Source organism: Orbicella faveolata, unplaced genomic scaffold, assembly GCF_042242905.1.
Source record: "Orbicella faveolata isolate gen_17 unplaced genomic scaffold, um_ofav_v1 contig_46, whole genome shotgun sequence".
NCBI lineage: Eukaryota > Metazoa > Cnidaria > Anthozoa > Scleractinia > Merulinidae > Orbicella > Orbicella faveolata.
In genome coordinates, this window is record NW_028301576.1 from 20,199,972 (window position 1) to 20,227,812 (window position 27,841).

The window sequence follows — 27,841 nt, forward strand, 5'->3', positions numbered from 1 at the left end:
TATGGTGTATTATTTCCAGGCTATAAGGTTTTTGACACTCAAATAAAGTTCTCACTCACTCACTCACTCACTCACTCACTCACCCACTCATCAATTATGCAAATTAGTGTCCGGTCAAATTGATAAGATGTCCGACCAAAATGAAGATTTGAAAGGACACTTGTCCTGTTAAAGAAGAAAAATTATTTCCAGCACTGTAATGAAGAACTGTTGTGAAAATAAACATTCTAGAAGTCTTTTGAATTGAATTTTGACAAATGATGAACAGCAGACTGTAACTTTACATAATTATGTTATATGAGAAATGCGTGGTGTCCGGGGATCTGGATTTTGTCCGTAATAGCGAGCGTCCGTAACAGCGGGGTATCCGCAAGACGAGAGTTGACTGTGTTAATGGTCTACTTGTATCGATTATTACGACATGTCGTTCTAAAATTGTTGTTTCCTCACTCAATTTGTTTCCCGAGTCAGGTTAACCCTCACAGCTGAATAGGGGAAACATTCCCAGTGTATTTCAGACTCAGCGAATTAAGCAATAGACAACAAGTTTTTATGGTTTATAGGCTGATAAACCACGCGGGACGTTGGAAGAACACGAAAAGAATTCGTAAATCACGAGCCGCAGGCTCGTGATTTACGAATTCTTCTCGTGTTCTTCAACACCCCGCGTGGTTTATCAGCCTATAAACCATAAAAACTTGTGGTCTATTGCTTTAATATAATAATTCTGAAGACACGCAAAATTTCCATGAGTTTACTGGCACAATAAACCATAGCTGATTGACCAATCAGAGCGCGCGTATTCATTAGATTATTATATAAAACAACTGATAAACCATCTCCGTTTAAGGTGTTATGCCATATTCTGTTGTCGATGTTTCGCACAACTCTGATTTGGCTTCTCGCAATTACTGCAAACACACCATCTTTTTTTAGCAACACTTCACGCTTGTAAATTTATTTTTAGCCATCAAGTGTAAAGATTCTTGACTCAGCCATGCATCCCAAATGTGTAGCATAGCGCGCTCCTATTCACAGATTTTATGTGACTCAGTTCAGTGGAATATGACCATTTGAGTGTATACTACCCCAGGATACCATGTAGCAACGAAAAGTACAACTACTAAAAATATTTATCTACATTTTCTTAAATCCGTTGTTATTTTGTCCAGTTTTCACTCCCTATACATCCTTTGCCCTTTTACTTTAGTTGGTATAACAAAGTCTGCATTTACATTATTAATCTCAGTAGGAACAGTTTGATAAGTACGCATTGGGTCACTATGCTGTAATTTTCACTTCTTTCTTTTTTGTGTCTGACTTCTGATCATCTCAGCAAATAGTCCACCCTTCCTTATCAGCACTTCAGGTTTGTCAAACTCCACCACTTGTCCACCATCAAGAACCAGCACCTTGTCGTAATCTAGGATGGTGTTCAGTCGATGAGCAATGGTCAGTACTGTGGAATCCTTAAACTTGTCGCGAATGACTTCCTGGATCAGACGATCAGTCTTGAAATCCACATTAGCGGTGGCTTCATCCATGATGATGATCTTGCTCTTCTGGACCAGTGCACGAGCCAAGCACACCAACTGCCTCTCACCAACGCTTAAGTTTGTTCCACATTCTTTCAGCTTGAACTCGAGCTGTCCTGGCAATTCGTTCACAAGAGGTTTCAATTGTACCTCTTCCAGAGCTTCCCAAAGTTCTTGATCTGTGTGTTGTGAAAATGGGTCAATGTTACTTTTTAACGTGCCTCTAAATAGCACCGGATCCTGGGTTATCACGGCCATTGACTTGCGAGCCTTTTGTAGATGGATAGAAACAATATTAACACCATCAACTGACACCTGAAAAGTAAACATAGGAACCGACATAAATTTTTGCGTAATTTGTCATTCCGCTTATTTCAGAATATACACAGTGGTAAACAATCTGAAACTGGGACAATTACAGAAAAACTGACAACTCAAGACTCCACTGGCATATTTTAATATGATTTATATATTTCCTACGTAAAATCACAAGATCCATAGTACAATTAAATATAATGTTAAGGCAACAGCAACATTAATCTTTAAGGCATGGCTCACACCAGCGACATACATGTAATGACATAACAACAAAACGACGTAATCACTTATGTCGGTAATGTGAACATCAACATCATGACAAATGAAAAGATCAGTTTTTTCTGCATTCTGTTATGTTGCTATTATGTCATCATGTCAGGATGTTCACACACACAACGTACGTCCTTCTTATGTCGTGATGTCGCGAGGGTGAAGTAGGCTTAACTGTACTGGAGAGCAAACGTTTTGACGAATCAAAACTTTGAAAAACTTTCTAGGTCTCCTGTTCGAGTCGGTCCAAAAATGTTTTTGTGATTTGGTAGTGGTTTCTCCTTGTATTGAAAAGCCGCTACAAACAATGGATTCAGTATTTTACCTTTCCGAGATAGTCAGGCATACGGAACAAAGCGGATACCAGAGATGACTTTCCAGCGCCGGTGCGACCCACAACTCCTACCTTCTCCTTACTAGAAACACAAAAGTTGATGTCCTTCAAGATGCGAGGTCCTCCGTCAAAGTAAACCAAAGAAAGATCCCGTATCGCCAAGCTCCCGTCATGTGGCCAAGATTTTGGAGGAACAGCCTTTGTGCTGTAGCCGGGTTCGGATTCGATTTTTGCGTATGCCAGGACACGTTCGACCGACGTCATCGAGTTTTCCACCTCTGCAGCCAGTCGTATACCATATTGTGTGGCATCCAGTGTTTGCAAAGCATAAGTGAGGGCAAGTCCAGCCAAGGCTGGGAAAGACAACAACAAAATCCGAAATTCGAGAAAACGCACGTATTTAGAGCTGTTCGCCTGAGGGCGACCACACATTTAAACAAGATCTGGGATTGGTCGCTTTCCAGATCTCTTAGCCTCCCCCTCCCCCCCGGAGGGGGTCCTCCCATACAAAAAGGTCGGGTGTGCTCTCAAAGAGATCCTGTTTTGGGAGCGTGGCTTGAATTTTTTTTCACTCCTAAGAGTTACCAATTCTAAAATAACAACGAGACACTTTTAATTGATGAGTTGTGACTCCCCGCAGTAAATGATACAAAATTAGAAATGAGATAATTGTCAGGTATCTCCTATCATATTGTTTGCGGCTCAATGCCCTAAAAGGTACGGGTAAAGCTCCCGCTGTGGACCTTCTGAGGCTGAACACCCTGAAAGGTACCAAATTAAAACCGACGAGGACCCCCCGTCCTTTTTATCTGGGAGTGCTCCTCCCCGGGGGAACACTCGACATATCGCTTAAACGTTTATCCCAGAATTGCATTTATAAAAGTTTTGATCATACGAGTCAGACTCTCTGAGAGGTTGTTAAAAAGAACTTGAAAACAAAGGAGACAACCATCTGGTATTTCCCATAAGCAAATGCAGTCCCTTACGGGAGCAGTCGCTCACAAGGGTCCACGAGGGTTTTTACTTGTAGAGTTTAAACGACAAACGAAACGGTGTTTCACTATGGAGGTCGTAACTAGAGCTGGTCGCTTCCGAGAGTGGTCGCAGGGAAACTGTTCACAGGCTCTCTATTTTTCAACACATGCGAAATAAAAAGCGCGCGAGGCGAACTCGAGCGCGAAAGCACGAGGAGGTTGGGGCAGGTAGGCGAGGGAAGTGAGCTAAACAAATAATAGAGAGCTGGCGTTCAGTTCTCTCGCGATTCTACCCGCCGTTCAACGATCGAATAAAAATGCCAGAAAATAGAGGGCAAGGGAGCACTGGTGAGTAATAACATCCGGGATAGCATGCCCAACCGAGTTAGCTTGCATCAACTCACCAGGACTATTGGTGATCAACATAGTGGCCACGGCGACAATCGTGACGAACAGACTGGAGAGAAGATCCAAGCGAATACTCAACCAACGAGTGCAGGAAACAACCATAAAGAAGGCTTTTGTATTCTCGTCTTGATACCTGAAGAGACACAATGGCCGACGCCTTCTGTGAGACGCGCCTGCAGGGAATCATCGCAGTTGTATTCATCAAAATAAACACCCGGATACAAGATGTTGAACACAACTTCCATGAATCCCTCCAGGCGCATCTCATAAAGGTAATTATCTATTGGAAGACATCTTTTACCTTGTGAAGTCAGTTTGTTTACGCACGTAAATAATACAGTTTTATGTTTCAAGGACGGGCCCGGTTAAATGCATTTAAGCAAGAGAGGATAAAGAGTATGCATCGAGTATATTGAGTATACATTGAGTGTGCATTGAGTATATTTTTGGAGTATATATTGGTCTTATTGTCAAGTTAATCCTTCTCAAGTTATTTTTAGAGCATTCCTGATTTCGGTAATCTCAGGAGGGTCTAGGAATAGACAATCCTGTGATGCGGATTTTTCTCATGTGGACAGTCCAAGTAGCTTTACACATATTTTAATCTTCCATGAGAATATCAATGCCACAAGAGTGGTAAGTTTATCCGCAGAAGGACTGGGTACTGCGTCTAAAAGTGACTTGAAAGGGATTACTTTGGAAATAACTTACTTTATACAACTTACTTTATACATTGCAAGTTGACTAAACAAGATATGTGAAACTGACTTTCATTGTGAATGAGTTACATATTTAGGCCTAACGTTTCCGCAGGAAAATCAAGATCATATACTTCCTTTTCCCACCCCCAATTTATTTATGAGTTTATGAGTACCCGGTTTGAAGATGGGAAACTAGTCGCATACTGAATTCGGTTTGATAGGATATGAATTTAAGTACTGTAAACGGTCTGAAAATTGCGACTGAACCTCGTCGTTATTTTCGCGTCCAGAATGAATTTGAGAGAGCGTTTCCTCTAAGACGAATTTTTCTTCTTTTTTTTTTCTCCCATCGATTTGAACGGAAAAGTAGACGGGTAAATTTGAGACAGGAATCTCGTCCTCTACTGGTTTCAGACGAGGTTTCCGTCTGAAGACGAGTTTCCCGTCCAAGAAGGTTTTCCGGGCGCGTCTCTAATAAGAATTCGGTAATTGTATGTCGTTAAGTATTTGTGTGTGTAGTGCCACAAATCCTAACTCTCCAAGGTTAAGACTGTATCTTAATTTGATATCTAATGGTTCTCCTTCTTACTAGTAAGACCAGCTCACTCCAAAGATATTAATAATTACTTTTAAGGCCATACATGGCCAAGCACCTGACTACATTTGAACGTTTTAAGTTCAAATTGAAGGCATTTTTATTTACAGTTGCTATACTTATTAGCTCTCGATATTTCTCCTTTTCTTTTCACTAGAATTGTAAATAATTTTTTTTTATTAATCATCTTATTTACATAGTTTCTAAGGCGCATTTGATCAGATTTGCGTCATAGAAATATTGATTATTATTGTAATTGATTAGATCAAGACTAACCTTTGAAGCCTGTCCAGAAATGCGCTGTTCATGTTCGACGTATGCACTATTTCTAATCCATTTAACGTCTCCGTGATGTGTGAGTACACAGGGCTGCATTTCAAGGCCTCGATCCTCTGCAGCTCTCTGGCGGATTTCAGGTAATAGCGTGCATAGTAAGCCAAAATCCCAGTAAGTGGAAGAAGAACTAAGAATATCCAGTAGTTTGTTACAGCCGGAACCAACATGGCGCTGAGCGAGGAAAGGCAAATTATGACGGCCTGTAAAAATAGCTGTGGCAACACATCGTCCATACAACCCACATCTTTGGAAAACCGATTGAGGATACGACCAGCTGGGTTTGTGTCAAAAAATAGCACAGGAGCATGGAGCGTAGTCAGTGTCATTTTATTGTGGAGATTTTCAGCCGCTTTCAAAAGGAGGAAGTAAAATAAGAAACACGATGCTGCCATGACAATAATGGACACCGCCACCAGACAGGCGTGTATGACTTGAGTGGCTGGTGCTTTTTGTTGGTCATATGACATCTCTGCGATTCTAGTCAACCACCAGTTTGGAGCTAGGACACAAGCTAAATATAAATGTCATTAGTTGATTCCGAATTACCGTGTTTCAGTTCTTAAGTGGGATTACATGTTGCATTGAGGTATTTGAAAATCCCTAAGCGGCAGCATTGTCAACTCGATTTATTTTGCGATGCAATTCATTTTGCGTGCAAAAATTCTTTGTTTTGAAACAGTAATGAAATTACTTAAGTTTAGCCAGTTAACACCATACATTTCAAATGACATAACGTTTTCACAAATTCTGCTTGAAGCAAAAACATCAGAAAACACATTATTATTACTGATTCTCTTTTTTTTTTTTACATAATAACAAGCAACCTTTGACCAAAAATGGATGAGACTTCTACTTAGCTAGTTACACGAAAACGCGTAGCTACTTTTTACTTTTGCTGGCCGAGATTCCGGTATACGAAGGACGCCAAACATCCTAGAATGACTTTATCAAAAGTGGGGCGTGTTATTACGTCTTATTAGGATTGGTTATTTTGTTTTCGTCAGTGAGCCTGCGAGGGTCGAGTGGGAGGGTGCGGTGGGGAAAATAGGGTGCCAAAAAAGTGCTCCTATGTATTTTGCAACAGTATCCATGCTATCTTAAATGGACCAAAGTAATTAGTATGTACCGCTATCTTTTAACAAAACTTCAAGTTGCATGGCCATTATTACTATTATTTCAATTTTTGACTGCGGGGGCACTATGTTTCCCCTCGGTTCTCCTTTTCCAGACTAAACAGGGCCAGAGTAAAAATATATTTCTAGTCTTTTTACCTTGTGCTGATACCATTAAAACCGCACCAAGTACGATAATGGGAACTGGCAGTCCTTCTTTGAAATAATCCCAGTAGAGTCTCCAGGTGACAGTTCCAGCTCTCTTATTTTCCTCCTCTTCTTTCAAGCCATGAGCCTGTTGATGGGCGTATTTTGAGGGTACCGATCGCGACCACTTGTGGAGAGACGATTCATCGCTCAAGTTTGAAACGCCGTCACTTTCTTTCTCTTGGTGCGTAGATAACTTGAGATTGTCAACAACAGACATGTTAACTTTATGTGCAACGTGTTCATTCATTAACGAAACCGAAGAAAATGACGACCTCTTTATGACGTCGTCTTCCTTAAATTGGTTAAGACTCACACTGTTTGCGCGCTTTGGATCATCCTCATTCGGCTGAGATAATTCCAAATAATCTGAGAATATGCCGCTCTCTGTAAGTTCCCTGTATCCTCCCTGGCAAATGATTGAACCGTTTTTCATCACAGCAATGCGATCCACATCTTTCAAGCACTGCAACTGGTGGGTAACCAGCAAGCGAATGCGACCCGATAAATAGTTCAGTATGCAACTCTTGAAAAGTTTTCTTCCTACTTTAGTGTCAACTGCACTCAGTGGATCGTCAAGCAGGTAGATATCAGCGTCTGAATACACTGCACGAGCTAAACCCACACGTGCTTTCTGACCTCCACTGAGGGACGCTCCACGCTGTCCAATTTCCGTTAGGTCTCCATTGGTGAGGTCCGCCAAATCTTTCGTCAACCCACAGATGTCTAAAATACGCTGGAACTTCTTCTGGTCGAATGGCAAACCGAACAAAATGTTTTCCCTTATTGTCCCAGAAAATACCCAGGGTATTTGAGGAGCATAGGCCACTTTGCCATGATACGATATCTTTCCCTTGCGTAGAGGTAGTTCTCCAAGAATGGCTGTTAGCAGAGAGGATTTTCCACTTCCAACTGCCCCTGTTATCGCTATCAAGTCACCTCTGGAGGCATTTAAAGTTATGCCTCTTAAGCTGTGGGCGGGGCCATCTTGATTCCAAGAGCAGGACATCTCATGAATGCTGATATGAGGCTTTTGGGGGCCTGAATCGCTAAGTTTCATTTTCAATGGAGCTTTGGGAAAAGAGCTAGAGGAAATGATTGCGGTCTTTGTAGGTACTGAGTTGGCAGTGAATGTTTGTAAATGATTTCCTGCGGAGTCGTCTTGTTCTCGGTAATTAGCCAGCTGGATAGCCACTGTTCTCTGAGTGTTCTTAGACTGGACTATAATAGTATTAACAGGATGTACCTGTTCTGCGAAAATTTGCTTAGAGCCATGCTGCTCGGATTGCTCGGTTACTTTCATCTTTGACATCCTTTTTTCAAGGAAAACCTGTATTCTGTCAAGTGCTACTTTAGCATCTGCGACCATTTGCATGGACATGCTCAAGTTGTAGCAAAATGTAGTTCTTATCGTCATTAAGCTCAGAAGAAGTGTAAATATACCAAAAGATGATAATTGCGTTCCTGTCATAACTAGTGTTGTTACAGAAATCAGAGCGGCGATTGGAAGTGTGGTGAAGAACAAAACGCACACCATGGAGACAATGGCGCCTTTTAAGCGAATGATTGTCATCTCCTTTCTGTAAAAAGACAAACGTTAACAGGAGCAGGGTTAACCCTCGGACGTACAATTCGGGGGGGGGGGGGGTGTATGCCACCTCCCCATAAGGTTTTTTCAAAATTTTGAAAAGACGATTTACTTTAAGGGGCTGAAACTTTCAGTAGCTGTTCCTTCATTCTCTGCGCAATTGTTTTTACGTCTATTGTGTATCCCAGATGGCGGATCCAAGATGGCGGGTAGAATGACGCCATTACCAACAAAAATGGTATCATCTTGTAGAGCAAGCTCAGGGTTATCTAATGAACGCAAAGGGGGTGGGGGAGGGGGGCTCCATCTACACCCTCCTTGTACCACGGTGGGGGTATGAATTAGCTTGTACGTCCTAGGGTTAATGTTCCAAGCATAATAATGGTTAGCAAAAACTAGGTTTAAGACCCTCGTTCATAAAGATCTCTTAAAAAGTTCACAGTATTCTCGCGCCTTCTCAACTAACACTCCCACCCATTTTTTTCTGCTCCCCAGCTGGCCCAAGCGACTGGAACAGCCAAGCCGACGGTAAATAAGATGATGCCATTAACACCTTAACACCCTTATTTATAACTTCCTCCACACGGTGATGTCATTTTCGGCAAGAGAACATTTGTAGTCCCCTAGGAGTGATAACACTCTTTGCACCCTACATATGCTATGTGCACGTTAACTATTTTTTCCCTGCTACTCGCCAGGAGGAGGAGCATGAGAATTACTCTCCAGCAGGATGGTTAATCTTGCTTTTGAACATTTCTTCTTTTGTTCTTCTTTCTTTAATCAACACTGTTGGAGTTACACTGGTCCTAGGATTGCGTCCTGCCCTTTGTGAGGGGTTTGGCTACTAAAAACACGCAGCGCGGTACAACTTTCTTTTGATGCCAACTAGCAGAATATACAACTGCAATGTCAAAGAGGTTTTGAATTTATGCCTCACAATGTTTATGAGGTAGACACAATTTTCGAAACCCAGCCTTTTGGGACAATGTTTGTGATATATGAGTCAATGTAATATTTTAATTTCATAGAATAACAATTCATTGTTACCTGCGAAGATCTCTGATAATGTCTCTGAATTTCCACTCCCAAGCGTACATCTTCACCGCTCGTATTCCAGAAATGATTTCTTTCATCACCACAAGCCGTTCATCTGTGAAAGCAGCTGCTTTGGCTCTAAGCTTGGCAGCCTTTCTCGCCATAAACAGCTGAAAGACGACTAAAACGAAATAAAAGGCAGCACCAACGAGGGCCTCCCAGCCAATCAAGTACCACAGGATAACCAGGCTGATACTGAGTTCCAAAGGAGCAAATAACACCATACCCAGTTGGTTCAAGGACTTCTCGATCTTTTGTGCGTCGTTCGAGACCAAGTTTATAGTGTTTCCAGACAACATAGCTTCCAAGCTAAAACGATTTAGAGCAAGAATCTAAAAACAGAAAAGACAATTAGCTACAATTAGTTCGTTTGTCTAGTTGGTTAATCTGCTACCCCAGCATGTTCTTTATATCTGTCGACGATCGAGGAATAGAGGAACACATTTTCTCTAATCATTGTGTAAAACATAACTTTGATTCGTCCATCGTCCAAACTTCGACGCGAAAAAAAAAGTTGTAAATTACTTTGTGCATGTTGCTGCGGAAGTACAATCTCTTGGCTTGGGCATTTGGAATAGAAAATACATGAGTAAACAAAACGGACGGATACATGGTAAGGTTGGGAACACGGAAAGATGCAACAAAATTAGAGAACAGAATCCAAGTTTTAAATCTGCTAGTTAATTATTACCTTTTTGTGAACAAGTCCTATCAATGCCACTTTCAGCTTCAATCCCCACAGCTCAGTGAGGTAGTCATAGTGTTGCGTCGACGCAGCTTGTATTAAGCTTGTCATCCCCAAAATTGCAACGTAGATAAATGCCAACTTCATGTCTGAATTCGAAGCATCATTTAGCGTCTTTAACAAAAGCCAAAGACAAACAGGCAAGGAGACAAAGCTCAGAGACCGAAGGGTCTGTAAAGCCAGCATAATCAGATATGATTTCCAGGGAATAAGTCCGGCCATTGCCTTCCACAAACGTGGTGTCTTACTTCTCGATTCTTTCAGCCACCATTTTTCTGCAGTTTTTACGAGCACCTCAGCTTTGTAATCTTCAAGAAGAGGAAACAAATTCTTCTCGGTCAGCGGTTGACCATTTCCTAGTTTTATGACGTCATTCATCCACCAGAAGAACATGATTGACAGCGAGCTTGCCCCGCCTCTTGGATTTTTTCTTTCTGAAGTGCTTTGCATTATTTTCCCCAATGCAAGTTGCTGTTGTTTTAGTCTAGTGAGACACCAACCAAACGAAAACAAAATTCAATGTGAGATACGTGTTGATCGCCCATGCATTTGAGGGTCGGTCTTTGAACATGGCGCTGCCAGTAGGGTTTTACACATTTTGCCCACCAAATCTCACAGTTTATGCTCGAAAGGCATCACTGTTATGTTCCGTTATGCCCACATAAAAAGCTAATATTTATTATTAACGCTTGTTATGTTGAAGCATGAGCTACACCTAAATGGATTCTTCCATTACTCTAGCTTGGTTATTGCGAAAATGAAAAACCTGGCTCTGATGCAGCAGACGAGTGTTGAATTAGCGCAACCTGTTGGCATGCCCTGTATGTACCGTGCAGTCAAGCAACTGATGCCCAGATCTCCCTTGGGCTGCCCAAAACCCTCAACTGTCCGCCAGTTTTTGTAGGTATTATTCCCGCGTGCTGCCTGATTCTTTTACGTCACTATTATGCTCAAAAGAATGTGTAAAACCCTAGCTGCCACACTTGTGAACTGACCGAGGCAGAGGGCGGGATGCTGAAAGTGCCCGTGCTGACTTTAACTGTTCATAACTTTTTCAATATTTGAATAAAAGTTGGAAAACTTTGCAACTAACCAGAAATTTCTCTAGTAACAATTGGCATGTCCTGTTACTGTACTGCGAATTTAAAAGTTTTCATAGTAGCCGTGGGGATCTCATGACGTAATTAACACGTAGAAGGAAACATTTTTGGACATACCACGATACACATCATACATACTTATGCCATTATATAAGTGTCGTTATCATACCTCGACTATTCTTGAAGTTGAGGAGCGGCCTTGTCGCAGATTGAGATTAAAAAAAAAAGCATGCATAAATGCACTTTATTTAAACACGGCAGAAACATCAGCTATATTACAAGATTGAGTTTAAAAAAAAGAAAAAAGAAAAGAAAAAGAAAAAACAAACAAACAAACAAACGGATTTACTTGTTTTAAGGTTAATAAAAGATCTAATGGCTCTCACGCTAGACGGAAATCTACTCCACAAATTTGCCGCACGGTAGCAGAAACTACGTTTAAAAAAAATCGGTACGGGGCTTGGGCAGAGCTAATTTGAAGCCTGGTCTGAGCACGTTAGTTGCCGATGGTCCTCTTCCAAGGTACTATAATTTTAGAGTGACTGAGAGAATTTTGGCGAGCTCATTAGCCTCGAGCTACGTTCGACGAGAGTAAACGCCATAAAGTTGACGTCATATGTAACGCACATGATGCACCCGTTTAAACTTGACAAATTATGCGGAGTTTTGCAACAAATCGAGGCCGGTGACTTCTGAAATGTCAACGGGGATCGCTTGGGTGAAATTTTCCACAAACATGTAGGCTAAAGTTGGCCGGCCTGAAACTGAGAAAGATGACCTCCGGGGTAATTTTACATTGATTTCCTTCCTTTATTGCAGGAGAATTTTGGGGATTTTTGTTAAAAGTAAATCCACTAAATAAGAGTCAAGAGATTATCAAGATAAGAGTGAATCCCCCATATAGGTCTTCTACCTAACGTATTTTAGACATGGTACCCAGTTCTTCCGAGGATGTTACTCGCGCACTGCGTGGACAGCCCAAGCGACTTTCTCGAAACTACCTGAGACAGAATGGCGGGAACGTCATTAACTTGGAAAATATTATTTTCCAAGTTGTAGTGGTGAAGCGATTTCACTCCATCACTCCATCACTCCATCACTCCTTCACTCCTTCACTGGGTCACTTCCTGTTAGACATTTGAAACCCCGGTGGGGTGGGGAATCCCCATATGAAAATGTCATGGATGTTTGTCGCAAAAATCTGAATTCAACTCCTAAAGGAGACTAATATGGGAGTTGCCCGATCATCTTCAGACCCCTGAAAGACACCACTTAAAACGGAATAGGTTCGATTACTAGCCACTCCTCGAAAAAGTATCCCGCGCGCACTTGCAGACGCGACTCGCGTATTCGATAGATCAGCGGAAATCAAGCCTGAAAACAGAAATTAAATGAGAGCGTTTCTTTTAATTATTATATCTTCGGGTGCACCCTAAAGGATACTTTGGCAGCTAAAATGGTGATGTTTCGTTAGTAAGACCAGAATCCTTGAGTTGTACCTGAGACGACGAGCAACCCCGACCTTTTCATATAGGAGTAACCCCCCCCCCCCGGGTTTCGAACATCCGCCGTTTAAGGCCCTTTCACAGTCGCTTGCACCGTGTCAAGTTACTTATTCTTTAAATTTCTGACGCAAGTACCCAATATCTTATCGCAGAAATGCTCTACATTGAATAAATTTTCGCATGAACGTTTTAATACATAGAAGCTACCCGCTGTAATTATATAAATAACTGTAGTTATATAAATAACTCATTTCCCGAAGGTGTCCGCTCATAATTGACGAGCTGTATGAATTTTCGAATAATGCAAGCCGTGATTTAATGTTTTAGACAATCAACAGTCAAGGAAATTGAGAATTTGAACGACGTGTTCCGCTGTTTATTTATACGATATTGTAATTAAGCACACTTGAATACGGACATGGCGAAAGGAGGAACAAATAGTTGAGTAATAGACGAAACGACATTACCAATGCTGGGAGTTCTGCAGTCTTTAATATCGCCTTGGAAAGGGAAGGGGAAAAAAAAAAGAGAAAAAAAAGAAGTTATTACAACACGGGGTATTCGTATTTGGTCACCCATCCAGGTACGGACCCCACCGAACAGGGCTGAATTTTGTTGAGCGGACAAGACGCGGTGCTGTCCTTGTGGTATAGTGACTCTACGCTGAATGCATTTTTTCTTTTAATTTCTGAGACGAGGAAAGGTAACAAAGGGAGAAAAAAATCACTGATATTGGCTGGGAAAAAAAAGAGCGAAAAAGAGAAAGGAGAGGAATGAAAATGAGAATTAATTCATGCTTTGGTGATCGGACAAGAAGCGGTACTTTCTCCGACGAGGATAACTCGGTCTCTCGGACCGATAACTTCATGAATGTTTCAAGAGTGTTATTCTTTTGCAGTTGGGTTTTGCACCAGTTCTGAACAATGCCACTGAGCTCTAACTTTAACTTAACCTACGGATTAAAACCTCAAGTCAGTGGCATCGAAATTGCCACGGTCTACAGACGATCCATTTTCCAAGTTGAGTGGCTCATAGCCACTTTGATTTTATATGTTTTGATTCTTTGTTCATTTCTTTGCCGTTGTTTACAAAAGGTCACGAAACAACAACGTGAAATAGCCACATTCCGCATATTCGAGAATCGTGAGCTTTACGACGGCCAATTTTTTAAATTTCTTTTTCGGAATTTTGACGCTTTCTTACATATATTCTGTTTGGGATATTTCTGACAGTGTAGACAAACTGAATGAATCTAAACTCGCGAGATTCGTAGCATGAATATTAAGTCGTTTTTTAATCGACGTTGTCTTTGGCGTTTTTGCCGTTGCTGCTTAAACTGCTTTTTGCTACTTGAGCAGCGAGCGTCTGCCTGCACTTTCGACCATCTCTTTTTGTTCGGTTGCCTAGCTTGTGTTTTAGCGTTTGTTTGCTTTGCTCTCGTTTTCTCGAAATATTTCTCCGCCGTTCATTCAGTTGTCATTGTTTATGCAGGGCACATACGTCTCTTATTTAAACTCCTATTTAAGTTTCGAAATGTATTACTGAGAGCCAAAGCTCCCTTGCTTGTTATCAAAATATCTAGGAAGACATCCCCCCAGCGTTGGAGGTTTTCCTTTGCTTAGTAAAACGAAACGAAGCGAAACGACATATAAACAAATCCTCCACGAAAACATCCACGTAACGCTCGAGTAATATTTGCGGAAGAACTGGTGCAATGTCTAAAAAATAATTTTCACCGACTATCATCAACTATCATTCGACTATCATGCGCCGTTTGACCAAGGCTTTAGCCCGTGTTTTCACGAGTGATGTTTACGTGTTTACCTTGGTTTTGTTTTAACTCAGTACTGAAGTGAAATTTTTAATCGTGTAAATACAGTAGCTTTACATCTAAGGAGAGTTTGGCACGACATCACCGCAAGCAAATTGAGAACGATCTGCGCTCGGCATTGGAGTAAAGTCAAATTTTATGATTTTCCAATAGTTTCTGAGCAACATTGTAGCACTTGGTTTCCGAGGAAACCTCAAACCGTCTGTTGTATGCGGCCTACTTTAGTTAATTAGTTTCCTGTAAACAGCTTCTCTATTACCTCGGTAAGCAGTAACCGTAGTAAACCTCTCTCGTGAAAACACGGCATTAGTTAGAGGACGTATATGGGGGATTCACTCTCTTACCTTGACAATCTCATGTAAGAGTCTATTAGAATTTATTAGAAACTGGATCACTTCATCATGCAGTTAAAGAGTTTTCAATGGCTTAGCCATCATGACATATATAGAGGATATTACACGGTGGCGAGAAGATATGAATTTTATGTTCGAGTGGCAAGAACGTAAAATTCATATCTTCGAGCCAACGTGTAATGTTCTTTTTATTATATGGAGAAACCAATTCAACAAAAACAAAAGGCGGGAATCGTGACTTCATTGAACGATACGACACTCACAAAGGTGACATACGGAAAATACGCCACTCGGGTCCCGGATGAAGTGGCGTATGGAATCTACGAGTGGTTTAGTTCCCAGTAAAACACTCTTCTCCATATAATAAGATCCGTTATACCGTGTCCTACAACTATGGTGAGCTACGCGTAATGTTTTGGGGCGTTTTTTCTGTCTTAAATTTTGATTTAGTTTTCTATATTTTGAGGGCGTTTTTAATTTAACATAAATAGTCCACGAGCGCGCGTTGGATATGAGATTAGGTAATTTCAGTAACCACGGCGGCGACGCCGAGGACAACGTCGATTAAAAAATGACTTTATATTTTATCTACGAATCTCGCGGTACTCTGAAATTATTTACTTTGTTTATCACCGTCAAAACCTTCACGAAACTGAATCTGGGACATAGCGATCAACTTGAAATAAAAATTTTTAAAATTAGCCGTCGTGGTTCACGTTCTCTAGACAACGCAGAATTTGGTCATTTCAGGCGTTGTTGTCTTGAAAAGGACGGCAAAGAAATGTACCAAGAATTATAATGCACGTGCACAGCCATTGTTCTCCTCATCAAATCGTTTATTTAGCGACGTTCCCGTTGCCGTTGCCGTTGCCGTCGTGGTTTTCTTAAACTCCCTAACATAGATAGCCAGCGACGTGCGTAGCGCCGAGTTGGCTATAACCATCTCATATCCAACAACCGCCAGAGGAATAATTGCTTAGTAGACCATGGAAATGGCGCCATAACATTTCCAAGACGTTGCAGTGAGTCCACTTGCAAGTGGTTCGTGTTCCTCTTGGGCTTTGGACATTCTATGATATTGTTACTTTGTGCTCTATCATAGGGACCGCCTAGACCATTTTACGAGACGTGGTAGGGCTACAAAATTAGGCCAAGACAAAGAAGCATTATGACTAGGCCGAGGTCACTTATCCGCCACTTTTCGTGCATTTTTGTCGTCACCTGTGTGAAGCTTAGTGAAAATAACTGACGGGTTACTTGGGAAACTCGAGTGAAAAAGGGAAAGATGATGGAATTTATTTAAAAAAAAATACAAAACAAAACAAAACAAGAAAAACTGAAAACAAAAGGCACGCTACCTCAGGGGGGAAGAGGGTAGTCGTTTCATTATAGAGGCAGAAAATTTGTTTAAAGGCTTATCAATATCGAAACATCTATACTTGCTGCACTGGAATAGAAATCTTTAGAGAATATACCATCTATGGTTAGACCCAATATTGAAGTCCTGGTGCATGGCAGCGGTCACAAAGGAATCCCGCAACTCAAACGAACGGGATTGATTCATGACCGCTGTCATGCACCAGGAAGTCAATATTGCGTCTAACCATACCTAAGTAGCTTTATTGCTTTCAGATGTTAATGAAACAGAAACCATAAATAATTTCAAATTGAACACTGTAAGTTCATGATGTGGTAGTTTAGGATAGCCTACGAGTTGTCATAACACAATACAAGGAAAATGCAAAATGGTTACATGTAAATATAGCAGTAATAGGAAAAAGTATGATCACACAAAAAACAGTTGCTAATTACCTCCTCAAAGCTCAGCTACACAGGAAGTCCTTATTGATCACGTTTTCAGAAATTCAACGGATCTCTTTATCCGCAAGCTTTGCCTAGTGCTGAATATGTGAACCATAAACACATTTCAGACTGATTTCATTTAATACCCTATAAACATATACATGTTTGGGAAAAAGCGTCTAATTTTTAGACTAAAGCTTAAAATTCTTACGTTTTAAATTTTTTTTTCGGCCATATGAGCCTGAAATGTTGTCTCTGATCGTTTTAGATTTTGGTTCTTTTGCTATAAGATCCAATATTCCAATAACGGTTACAAAAGAATTACAGACAGCCATACAAGCGAAAAAGATCTACAATAAGCCCATGGAATAAGATAAACCCATCGTTTATGTTTAATTATCTCTCTAAAAGAATTTTGTTCTAGCACTGAATAAACTCGCGTGTAACATTTTGCCAGAGTCAGTCATCGTGACTCGCCGCCTGGGTTGTTTCCTTAGCATGTTCTTAGAGATCGACCTCAACTTTCTCATCAAATAAATCTTTACCGAAAAAAAAAGGGTGAATGTCATTTGTAGAGCGTAAAATACCAAAACAGTTATAGAACATGTCCCATTTTTTCTATCGTCAGTAGCACGAGTCTTGCGCCCATTGGCTTTAGCACTGCCTTGGGTTCTCTTTCTGAGATCATTTTGTCAATAGGAGTCAATTTACTAAGTTATCCGGCTAAGCGTATAGTCATTAAAAAAAAAGAAAATTGTCACGAAATTAGACATTTTCAATTAGTTTATATAACTCATACAAGACACTCACACTAATTGATCCAATTGCATGAATTCGTCTTTGGATCAAAGTTGAAAGGTCCTCGCAATTAATAACGCCAGTTCTCACAACCAATCATGAAAACAAATCATAACTAATAAAAAGGAACTATACATTAGACAATATAGAAAGATACCCCACTCACTTTGGTTCGCTGACTTGAATAAGTTTGAAGGGATCACTATAGCCTGAGAAGTCTACAGTGAACTGATCTTACTGAACTGAAAACACGGGCGTTTTAATTGAGCAAACGTGCGAACACGTGGTTAAATTAGACATGAATTCTTCCGCATTTGCTATACGGACATATCATGTCTGTACTATGGCGGATGCCGAAGAATTGTTCAAAATAATGTTCTGCTTTGTAAGGGATATTTACCACTAAAACGTGCATCGAATTTTTCATATAATTGTTAAACCCCTTGTGATTTTGAAAAGTGCTGTTTTAACTAGTGCTCTGTTGTTGTCTAGAACGATTATCCCTTTCGTAAACAAGGTTTCATCCTAACCGGTCAGTGGAAGTCACAACATCCGCTCAGTGTCACGTTGTGAACGACTAGCAGTCACGCGAGACCAAAACCTTTGGCCTTTTAATTAATCAGATAGTCAGAAATGCCCCAGTTAATTAACACTCCACTTGGGTTAGAGTTGCTGTTTGGCTTGCAAAGAAAAATGTTAGTCTCGCCTTCTCGCCAAGTCTTGCATTTACAATTCACCTTTCCTCCCTCTGCCCTCGCTTGTGTAAGCGGTTTTAAGCGATGACGTAGTCAGAGCTTACATGTTGGCACGCATCGCATTTTTTTGGATAGGCAGCGTAGAGCTTTTGTCGCGCTGCGCTTATGTCGCGCACGATTCGCCGCTCTACTTTGTGGAAGAGAAATACAGTCTGGGAGGTAGTAAATAAACCCTGTGTGAGCATTGTATGAGCACTGAAATATCTGAACTGAACTTATGTGTGAGGGAGACGAGATAGGTCAAAGTTCTACATTAAATTTACGTATTGGTGAGCTTTGTTGAACGACATATTTGTGGGCTGAAATATTTGTGAAATTGAACTAGAATTGAAGAAAAGCATTGAAGAAGTTCGCTGTGAAAGTAGTTGAGATAGCAGAAAGCAATGGAGAATAGTGTACGTAAAGAAAAGGTGAGCTAGCTGAAGTTTTTTTCTTGATCAGAATTGGTTCATGACGTTCATGTAGCTTGGATTATGGTGTCTTAAGTAGAAACAGAGCGGCATATCTGAACTGAACTTATGTGTGTGGGAGACGCGATAGGTCAAGGTTCTACATTAAATTTACGTATTGGTTAGCGTTGTTTGGGGTTGAAGAAAATATATCTGGGCTGAAATAGTGGTGAAATTGTACTAGAATAAGAGCATTGTGTGTGTGGGACACGCGATAAGTCAAGGGTAGTACATTAAATTTACGTATTGGCTAGCGTTGTTTGGGGTTGAGGTAAATATATCTGGGCTGAAATAGTGGTGAAATTGTACTAGAATAAGAGCATTGTGTGTGTGGGACACGCGATAAGTCAAGGGTAGTACATTAAATTTACGTATTGGTGAGCTTTGTTTAGGGCTGAACTAAACATATTTGTGGGCTGAAATATTTGTGAAATTGAACTAGAATTGAAGAAAAGCATTGAAGAAGTTCGCTGTGAAAGTAGTTGAGATCGCAGAAAGCAATGGAGAATAGTGTACGTAAAGAAAAAGTGAGCTAGCTGAAGTTTTCTTTTCTCAGAATTGGTTCATGTAGCTTGGATTATGGTGTCTAAAGTAGAAACAGGCCGGCATATCTGAACTGAACTTATGTGTGTGGGAGACGCGATAGGTCAAGGCTCTACATTAAATTTACGTATTGGTTAGCGTTGTTTGGGGTTGAAGAAAATATATCTGGGCTGAAATAGTGGTGAAACTGTATTAGAAGAAGAGCATCGTGTGTGTGGGACGCGCGGTAGGTCAAGGGTCTACATTTAAATTTACGTACTGGTTAGCGTTGTTTGGGGCTGAAGTAAATATATCTGGGCTACAATGGCTGTGATAGGGTGCGTTATAATTCTTTGTTCATTTCTTTGCCGTTGTTTACAAAAGGTCACAAAACAACAACGTGAAATAGCCACATTTTGCATATTCGAGAAACGTGAGCTTTACGATGGCCAATTTTTAAAATTTCTTTTTCGAATTTTGACGCTGTCTTACATATATTCTGTTTGGGATATTTCTGACAGTGTAGACAAACTGAATGAATCTAAACTCGCGAGATTCGTAGCATGAATATTAAGTCGTTTGTCAATCGACGTTGTCTTTGGCGTTTTTGCCGTTGCTGCTTAAACTGCTTTTTGCTACTTGGGCAGCGAGCGTCTGCCTACACTTTCGACCATCTCTTTTTGTTCGGTTGCCTAGCTTGTGTTTTAGCGTTTGTTTGCTTTGCTCTCGTTTTGTCTAAACATTTCTCCGCCGTTCATTCAGTTGTCATTGTTTATGCAGGGGACATACGTATTTAAACTCCTATTTAAGTTTCGAAATGTATTACTGAGAGCCAAAGCTCCCTTGCTTGTTATCAAAATATCAAAGAAGACATCCCACAGCGTTGAAGGTTTTCCTTGGCTCAGTGAAACGAAACGAAACGAAACGAAACGACATAAACAAATCCTCCACGAAAACATCCACGCAACGCGCGAGTAGTATACGCGGAAGAACTGGTGCAATGTCTAAAAAATAATTTTCACCGACTATCACTGATCAACTCTCATCGACTATCATGCGCCGTTTGACCAAGGCTTTAGCCCGTGTTTTCACGAGTGATGTTTACGTGTTTACCTTGGTTTTGTTTTAACTTTACTGAAGTGAAATTTTTTAATCGTGTAAACACAGTAGCTTTACATTTAAGGAGAGTTTGGCACGACATCACCGCAAGCAAATTGACAACGATCTGCGTTCGGCATTGGAGTTAAGTCAAATTTTGCGATTTTCCAATATAGTTTCTGAGCAACGTTGCAGCACTTGGTTTCCGAGAAAACCTCAAACCGTCTGTTGTATGCGGCCTACTTTAGTTAATTAGTTTCCTGTAAACAGCTTCTCTAATAACTGCAGTTTAGTTGCGAAACCTCGGTAAGCAGTAACGGTGGAAAACCTCTCTCGTGAAAACACGGCATTAGTTAGAGGACCTATATGGAGGATTCACTATCTTACCTTGACAAGCTCTCGTAAGAGTCTATTAGAATTTATTAAAAACTGGATCACTTCATCATGCAATTCAAGAGTTTACAATGGCTTAGCCATCATGACATATGATCCGTTATACCGTGCCCTTCAACTGTGGTGAGCGTACGCGTAATGTTTTGGGGCGTTTTTTTCCCCTAAATTTTGATTTAGTTTTCTATATTTTGAGGGCGTTTTTAATTTAACATAAATAGTCCACGAGCGCGCGTTGGATATGAGATTAGGTGATTTAAGTAGCCACGACGGCGACGCCGAGGACAACGTCGATTAACAAATGACTTTATATTTTATCTACGAATCTCGCGATACTCTAAAGTTATTTACTTTGTTTATCACCGTCAAAACCTTCACGAAACTGAATCTGGGACATAGCGATAAACTTGAAATAAAAATGTAAAGAATTAGCCGTCGTGGCTCACGTTCTCTAGACAACGCAGAATTTGGTCATTTCACGTTGTTGTCTTGAAAAGGACGGCAAAGAAATGTACCAAGAATTATAACGCACGTGCACAGCCATTGTTCTCCTCATCAAATCTTTTGTTTAGCGACGTTCCCGTTGCCGTTACCGTCGTGGTTTTCTTAAACTCCCTAACATAGATAGCCAGCGACGTGCGTAGCGCCGAGTTGGCTATAATCATCTTATATTCAACAACCGCCAGAGGAATAATTGCTTAGTAGACCATGGAAATGGCGCCATAAAATTTCCAAGACGTTGCAGTGAGTCCACTTGTAAGTGGTTTGCGTTCCTATTGGGCTTAGGACATTTTATGATATTGTTACTTGTGCTCTATCATAGGGACCGCCTAGACCATTTTACGAGTCGTGGTAGGGCTACAAAATTTGGCCAAGACAAACAAGCATTATGACTTGGCCAAGGTCACTTATCCGCCATTTTTGTCGTCACCTGTGTGAGGCTTGGTGAAAATAACTGACGCGGGTTACTTGGGAAACTCGAGTGAAAAAGGGAAAGACGATGGAATTAAAAAATATATATACAAAACAAAACAAAACAAAACAAGAAAAACTGAAAAACAAAAGGCACTACCTCAGGGGGGAAGAGGGAAGTCGTTTCATTATAGAGGCAGAAAATTTGTTAAAAGACCTATCAATATCGAAACATCTATACTTGCTGCATTGGAATAAAAATCCCTAGAGAATATGCCATCTATGGTTAGACCCAATACTGACTTTCTGGTGCATGACAGCGGTCACGAAGGAATCCCGCAACTCAAACGAACGGGATTGATTCATGACCGCTGTCATGCACCAAGTAGCTTTATTGCTTTCAGATGTTAATGAAACAGAAGCCATAAATAATTTCAAATTGAACACTGTAAGTTCATGATGTGGTAGTCTAGGATAGCCTACGAGTTGTCATAAGACATTACAAGGAAAATACAAAATGGTTACATGTAAATATAGCAGTAATAGGAAAAAGTATGATCACACAAAAAACAGTTGCTAATTACCTCCTCAAAGCTCAGCTACACAGGAAGTCCTTATTGATCACGTTTTCAGAAATTCAACGGATCTCTTTATCCGCAAGCTTTGCCTAGTGCTGAATATGTGAACCATAAACACATTTCAGACTGATTTCATTTAATATCCTATATACATATACATGTTTTGGGAAAAAGCGTCTACTTTTTAGAGTAAAGCTTAAAATTCTTACGTTTTAAATTTTTTTTTCGGCCATATGAGCCTGAATTGTTGTCTCTGATCGTTTTAGATTTTGGTTCTTTTGCTATAAGATCCAATAATCCAATAACGGTTAAAAAAGAATTACAGACAGCCATACAAGCGAAAAAGATCTACAATAAGCCCATGGAATAAGATAAACCCATCATTTATGTTTAATTATCTCTCTAAAAGAATTTTGTTCTAGCACTGAATAAACTCGCGTGCAACATTTTGCCAGAGTCAGTCATAGTGACTCGCCGCCTGGGTTGTTCCCTTAGCATGTTCTTAGAGATCGACCTCAACTTTCTCATCAAATAAATCTTTACCAAAAAAAAAAGAGTGAATGTCATTTGTAGAGCGTAAAATACCAAAACAGTTATAGAAAATGTCCCATTTTTTCTATCGTCAGTAGCACGAGTCTTGCGCCCATTGGCTTTAGCACTGCCTTGGGTTCTCTTTCTGAGATCATTTTGTCAATAGGAGTCAATTTACTAAGTTATCCGGCTAAGCGTATAGTCATTAAAAAAAAAGAAAATTGTCACGAAATTAGACATTTTCAATTAGTTTATATAACTCATACAAGACACTCACACTAATTGATCCAATTGCATGAATTCGTCTTTGGATCAAAGTTGAAAGGTCCTCGCAATTAATAACGCCAGTTCTCACAACCAATCATGAAAACAAATCATAACTAATAAAAAGGAACTATACATTAGACAATATAGAAAGATACCCCACTCACTTTGGTTCGCTGACTTGAATGAGTTTGAAGGGATCACTATAGCCTGAGAAGTCTACAGTGAACTGATCTTACTGAACTGAAAACACGGGCGTTTTAATTGAGCAAACGTGCGAACACGTGGTTAAATTAGACATGAATTCTTCCGCATTTGCTATACGGACCACTACGAGATTCATGAGGATCTGAAATCATGGACCCCTGCCGATGTTCTACGGTTCAACCGTAGAACATCGGCAGGGGTCCTAGTTTATTCGACACGTAGCTTAACAGTGGGAATGAAATTCCTTGACGCCTCTTCGCAAGAGACGTGTTAAGAAATCAATTTAATCAGACCGCGATCTGACAACAGAAACACGAACCCGTCAAGTTGATCGAATGAATACAGGCTCAGAAACAAGGGCACAAACAGACATTTTCATTTTTCTTATTTTTCTGCAAAGACAAAACACAGAGATTATTCAGCGGATAAACTGAAAAACCTGCCGCTTCAGATGCCGGTAAATGTATTTGTTAATAGAAGACGCTTCTTCGCTGTAAACAAAACAACACGGTGTCCTTGGGCATCGCAGGAATTAAATTCGGTGTTCAATTCATGTTTGATTGGTCAGGAGTGAGTTTTTTTGCAATCGCTTCTTTCCATTCAAAACTACTCGCAAAATACGGCACACGAACCGCTCGAAATAAAGTAAGAACAAGAATTTCAACAGGCATTTTTACTAAGTATAACGGCGTACTATTCTATTGACAAATTTAAACAATAGCCTTTAAATCTGGCCGGAACTCTGGATAGACTGATCAGTTAATGGACATTACAAACCTTTCTAAAGCGGTAAATACTGCTCCTACGGCTCAGTCCCCTTTTACCAGTTAAGATCTCTGGTGCGAAGATTTGTACGGAGTTTCTTAGTTTCGACAGCAAGAGATTTTCGTTTGGAGAAGTGACGAAATCATAAGTTTGGCTCTACTTGTTCTTAGATCTACGTGACATGTCCCCTTTGTTAAAAGGAATCTAAAATAAGGAAGTCATTAGAGAAACATTTCGACACAAAGCAACCTGGAAATGATACACCAAGCAGAACTGAGTTTTCGTTACCAAATAAAACAGCTCCGAAAGTTCATCCTCGCCTTCTAAAAGAGCGTGATCTGCAGTATTTGGAACGGCTGACAGAAATAGCGGAGGGAATCGGCTTTACGCACAATCCCAATGCTCCCGGTAAGTACTTGTAAGTACTTAAATTGTGCCGCAAATTTTTAGAAAATTGCCGCACAATGAGTTGACACCATCACGTTCTAATTACCAGGGCCGAGAAATGTAGAACTTTTAAATTATCCTGGCAAAGAGACAGTCAACATGGTCAAGCGCGAGGTGAGCAAAAAGCGCGACTTGCGTGTGATGATATAAGAAAAAAGAGAAACTGTTAAGCCTCGTATCCCCTTTAAGTCGCTTGCACTCGAACGAGAAAAGGGTCGTCTCCTCAACTGTGAGGCCGTGCTGCCCTGGAAGCTACAAAGAAAAAGAAAACTACAAAGCAAGCCTCTCTTCACTCTCTGAAATAATAATTGGTGAGAAGAGCAAGGTAGAGAAACTTGGGAGTGTTGCGAACTAATAAATTATGGTGTCCCGTGTTGGACACTTTCACTTATGGATACTAACTGTGGGACTCTATGTTGGAAAAGTACATCATCAGACAGCATAAAAGATATTAAAGGGACTAATGGTACACTAATCTCTCAGTTCCCTGGATTTTTCTTCTGCTCAGCTCAGATAAATCACATTTAATAATGACAACTGTATTTCATTATTCCAGGCAAACTATTAAGATTTAAATCCTCAAAATTATGCATGAAAGTATAATTTAATGAGCTTGACTGTTAGTTCCCAATGAAACACCCGGAGAATAAATTCTCACAGAACCAGAGCCTAAAGAGGCTAAGCTGCTCTGCTGCTTCAGGGATTGAGCCAAACAATGTCATTTGGGTGTCAATACAATTAAGATTTAAAACCTCAAAATTATGCATGAAAGTATATTTAAATAAGCTTGACTGTTAGTTCCCAAAGAAACACCCGGAGAATGAATTCTCACAGAACCACAGCCTGAAGAGGCTAAGCTGCTCTGCTGCTTCAGGGATTGAGCCAAACAATATCATTTGCGTGTCAATAAAATAATTTAAGATTTAAATCCTCAAAAGCATTAAAATATGTTAAAATGAGCTTGACTGTTAGTTCCCAATGATACACCCGGAGAATAAATTCTCACAGAACCACAGCCTAAAGAGACTAAGCTGCTCTGCTGCTTCAGGGATTGAGCCAAACAATGTCATTTGGGTGTCAATACAATTACTGTAAGATTTAAATCCTCAACTTTATGCATGAAAGTATATTTAAATGAGCTTGACTTTTAGGTCCCAATGAAACACCCAGAGAATAAATTCTCACAGAACCACAGCCTAAAGAGGCTAAGCTGCTCTGCTGCTTCAGGGATTAAGCCAAACAATGTCATTTGGGTGTCAATACAATTAAGATTTAAAACCTCAAAATTATGCATGAAAGTATATTTAAATAAGCTTGACTGTTAGTTCCCAAAGAAACACCCGGAGAATGAATTCTCACAGAACCACAGCCTGAAGAGGCTAAGCTGCTCTGCTGCTTCAGGGATTGAGCCAAACAATATCATTTGCGTGTCAATAAAATAATTTAAGATTTAAATCCTCAAAAGCATTAAAATATATTAAAATGAGCTTGACTGTTAGTTCCCAATGAAATGCCCGGAGAATAAATTCTCACAGAACCACAGCCTAAAGAGGCTAAGCTGCTCTGCTGCTTCAGGGATTAAGCTAAACAATATTGTTTTGGTATCGAAACAATTAAGATTTAAATCATTGATCAAAAATTATGTATTAATGTTTAATTTCAGTAAGCCTGACTTTTTCTTCCCAATGAAACACCCGGAGAATGAATTCTCACAGAACCACAGCCTAAAGAGGCTAAGCTGCTCTGCTGCTTCAGGGATTAAGCCAAAACAATATCATTTAGGTGTCAACACAATTAAAATTTAAATCCTCAAAATTATGCATGAAAGTATATTTAAATAAGCTTGACGGTTAGTTCCATATGAAACACCCAGAGAATAAATTCTCACAGAACCACAGCCTAGAGAGACTAAGCTGCTCTCTTGCTTCAGGGATGAGGCTTAACAATATTTGGTGCCAAATCAAAATTAAATTCTCAAGTTTAGTAATATTTTAATAATAAATTAGTAATCAATTAGTAATAAAATGAACATTTAAAATATTTTTAAGTGTATCTAGTGGTCAAAATTCAATAGATGTGTAACCTTGAATAGGCAAGGCAAAAAAAAATGCTTAATTTAGCCATTACGTAGTGTTTGAAACTACACTCACTGTGGCACTTGTGTTTTAGTGACAATGACAACAATAGATCTAGGCTTACTCGCTGTGATGCAATGAGGACTTACACTCACTTCATTTTCAGCCGAGGATCGATCCTAGGACCATTTAGCATTTTTCTAACTCTTTCAAGGCTTCCAACGGTTGTTTAACCAGACTTGCTTCGACATTGCAGGGCTTAAACACGCTGTATATTTTCTGGTGAACGTGGCGGCGTCTCGAGCAAGTAGGCGGAAATCTCACCAGTTCCCGCCATTTCATCGATTGGAAGGGAATTTATCAAAGTTTGATTGTTTTGAACTCCACTGAAACGATCATTCATCGCCTTGTAGATTTTTACCGTCGAATTGGGTTAGCAAGAATGCCAGAACTAGTGAAAACCGACCGTATACCTTTTCCTTTCCGAGCCAAACCATCAAGGTCCATCGACCTTGGCGCCAAATGTGATCGATTTGGTAAGGTCGGTGCAAACTTCAACAATACCATGGATAAACTGTTCTTGCTACGGTAGTTATAGAGTCCTAAAGTGATGACGTCACAAAAATAAAATTTTTGAAATTACGGGATATGATGTCATATTCTTATAGAGGATCCTAAAAGATGCCCTCATCCCAAAAATTAGCTCTGAATTGCAATTCCCGATAGAGATATAGGGGATCAAAGTTTGACAGCATCCCATACAAACCCTTCAAAATTTGTTTCAGTTCCTTCAGTTTAGAACTGACTCAAAATTAGAGAGATTTATATGGGGTAGTACCAAATTTTCATCCTTTATATTTCGGCTGGGAATTACAATTAAGAGGTAATTTTTGGCAAGGACCCTTTTTTAAGGACGCTCTATTCGAAAATGGCGCCAAATCCCATAATTTCTCAAATTTATTCTTTTGTGACGTCACACTTTGGGACTCTATAGGATGCGGTCTGTAAGACAATTCACTCGAAATTGCGTCCGGTTTGCGTAGTATCCGAACACTCGTGAATACGGATAATAGTTCACATACGACCATTCTCTCCGGCGCTCAATCTTAAATGTTATTATCCCTGTCATAATAATTAACCATTCGCAATGTACGACTATTTCTTGTCTGGTCTTCTTCTTTCACTCTTGCGGTGAGATGCGTGACAGGTCGATTACCGCAAACTACACAGCGACGACAGA

At 40.2% G+C, this 27,841-nt stretch overlaps 1 protein-coding gene across 3 annotated transcripts; it reads right to left on the reverse strand.

Annotated features, from left to right (window-relative positions):
• Positions 1 to 927: 927 nt before the first annotated feature.
• Positions 928 to 27,427, reverse strand: LOC110046544 (ATP-binding cassette sub-family C member 4-like). Of its 3 annotated transcripts, XM_089278766.1 has the most exons (9): positions 17,775 to 20,186; positions 16,820 to 16,908; positions 10,165 to 10,702; positions 9,426 to 9,805; positions 6,743 to 8,370; positions 5,412 to 5,982; positions 3,836 to 3,972; positions 2,449 to 2,810; positions 928 to 1,850 (listed from the first exon to the last, which is right to left on the reverse strand). In XM_089278766.1, exons 3-9 carry the CDS (start codon positions 10,666 to 10,668, stop codon positions 1,296 to 1,298), a joined length of 4,137 nt encoding a protein of 1,378 aa, XP_089134892.1. In that variant the 5' UTR covers positions 10,669 to 10,702; positions 16,820 to 16,908; positions 17,775 to 20,186; the 3' UTR covers positions 928 to 1,295. The 3 variants fall into 3 exon arrangements, with proteins under 3 accessions (XP_089134892.1, XP_089134893.1, XP_089134894.1); XM_089278767.1 differs by lacking the exons at positions 16,820 to 16,908; positions 17,775 to 20,186 and adding an exon at positions 23,275 to 27,427; XM_089278768.1 differs by lacking the exon at positions 16,820 to 16,908.
• Positions 27,428 to 27,841: the final 414 nt, after the last annotated feature.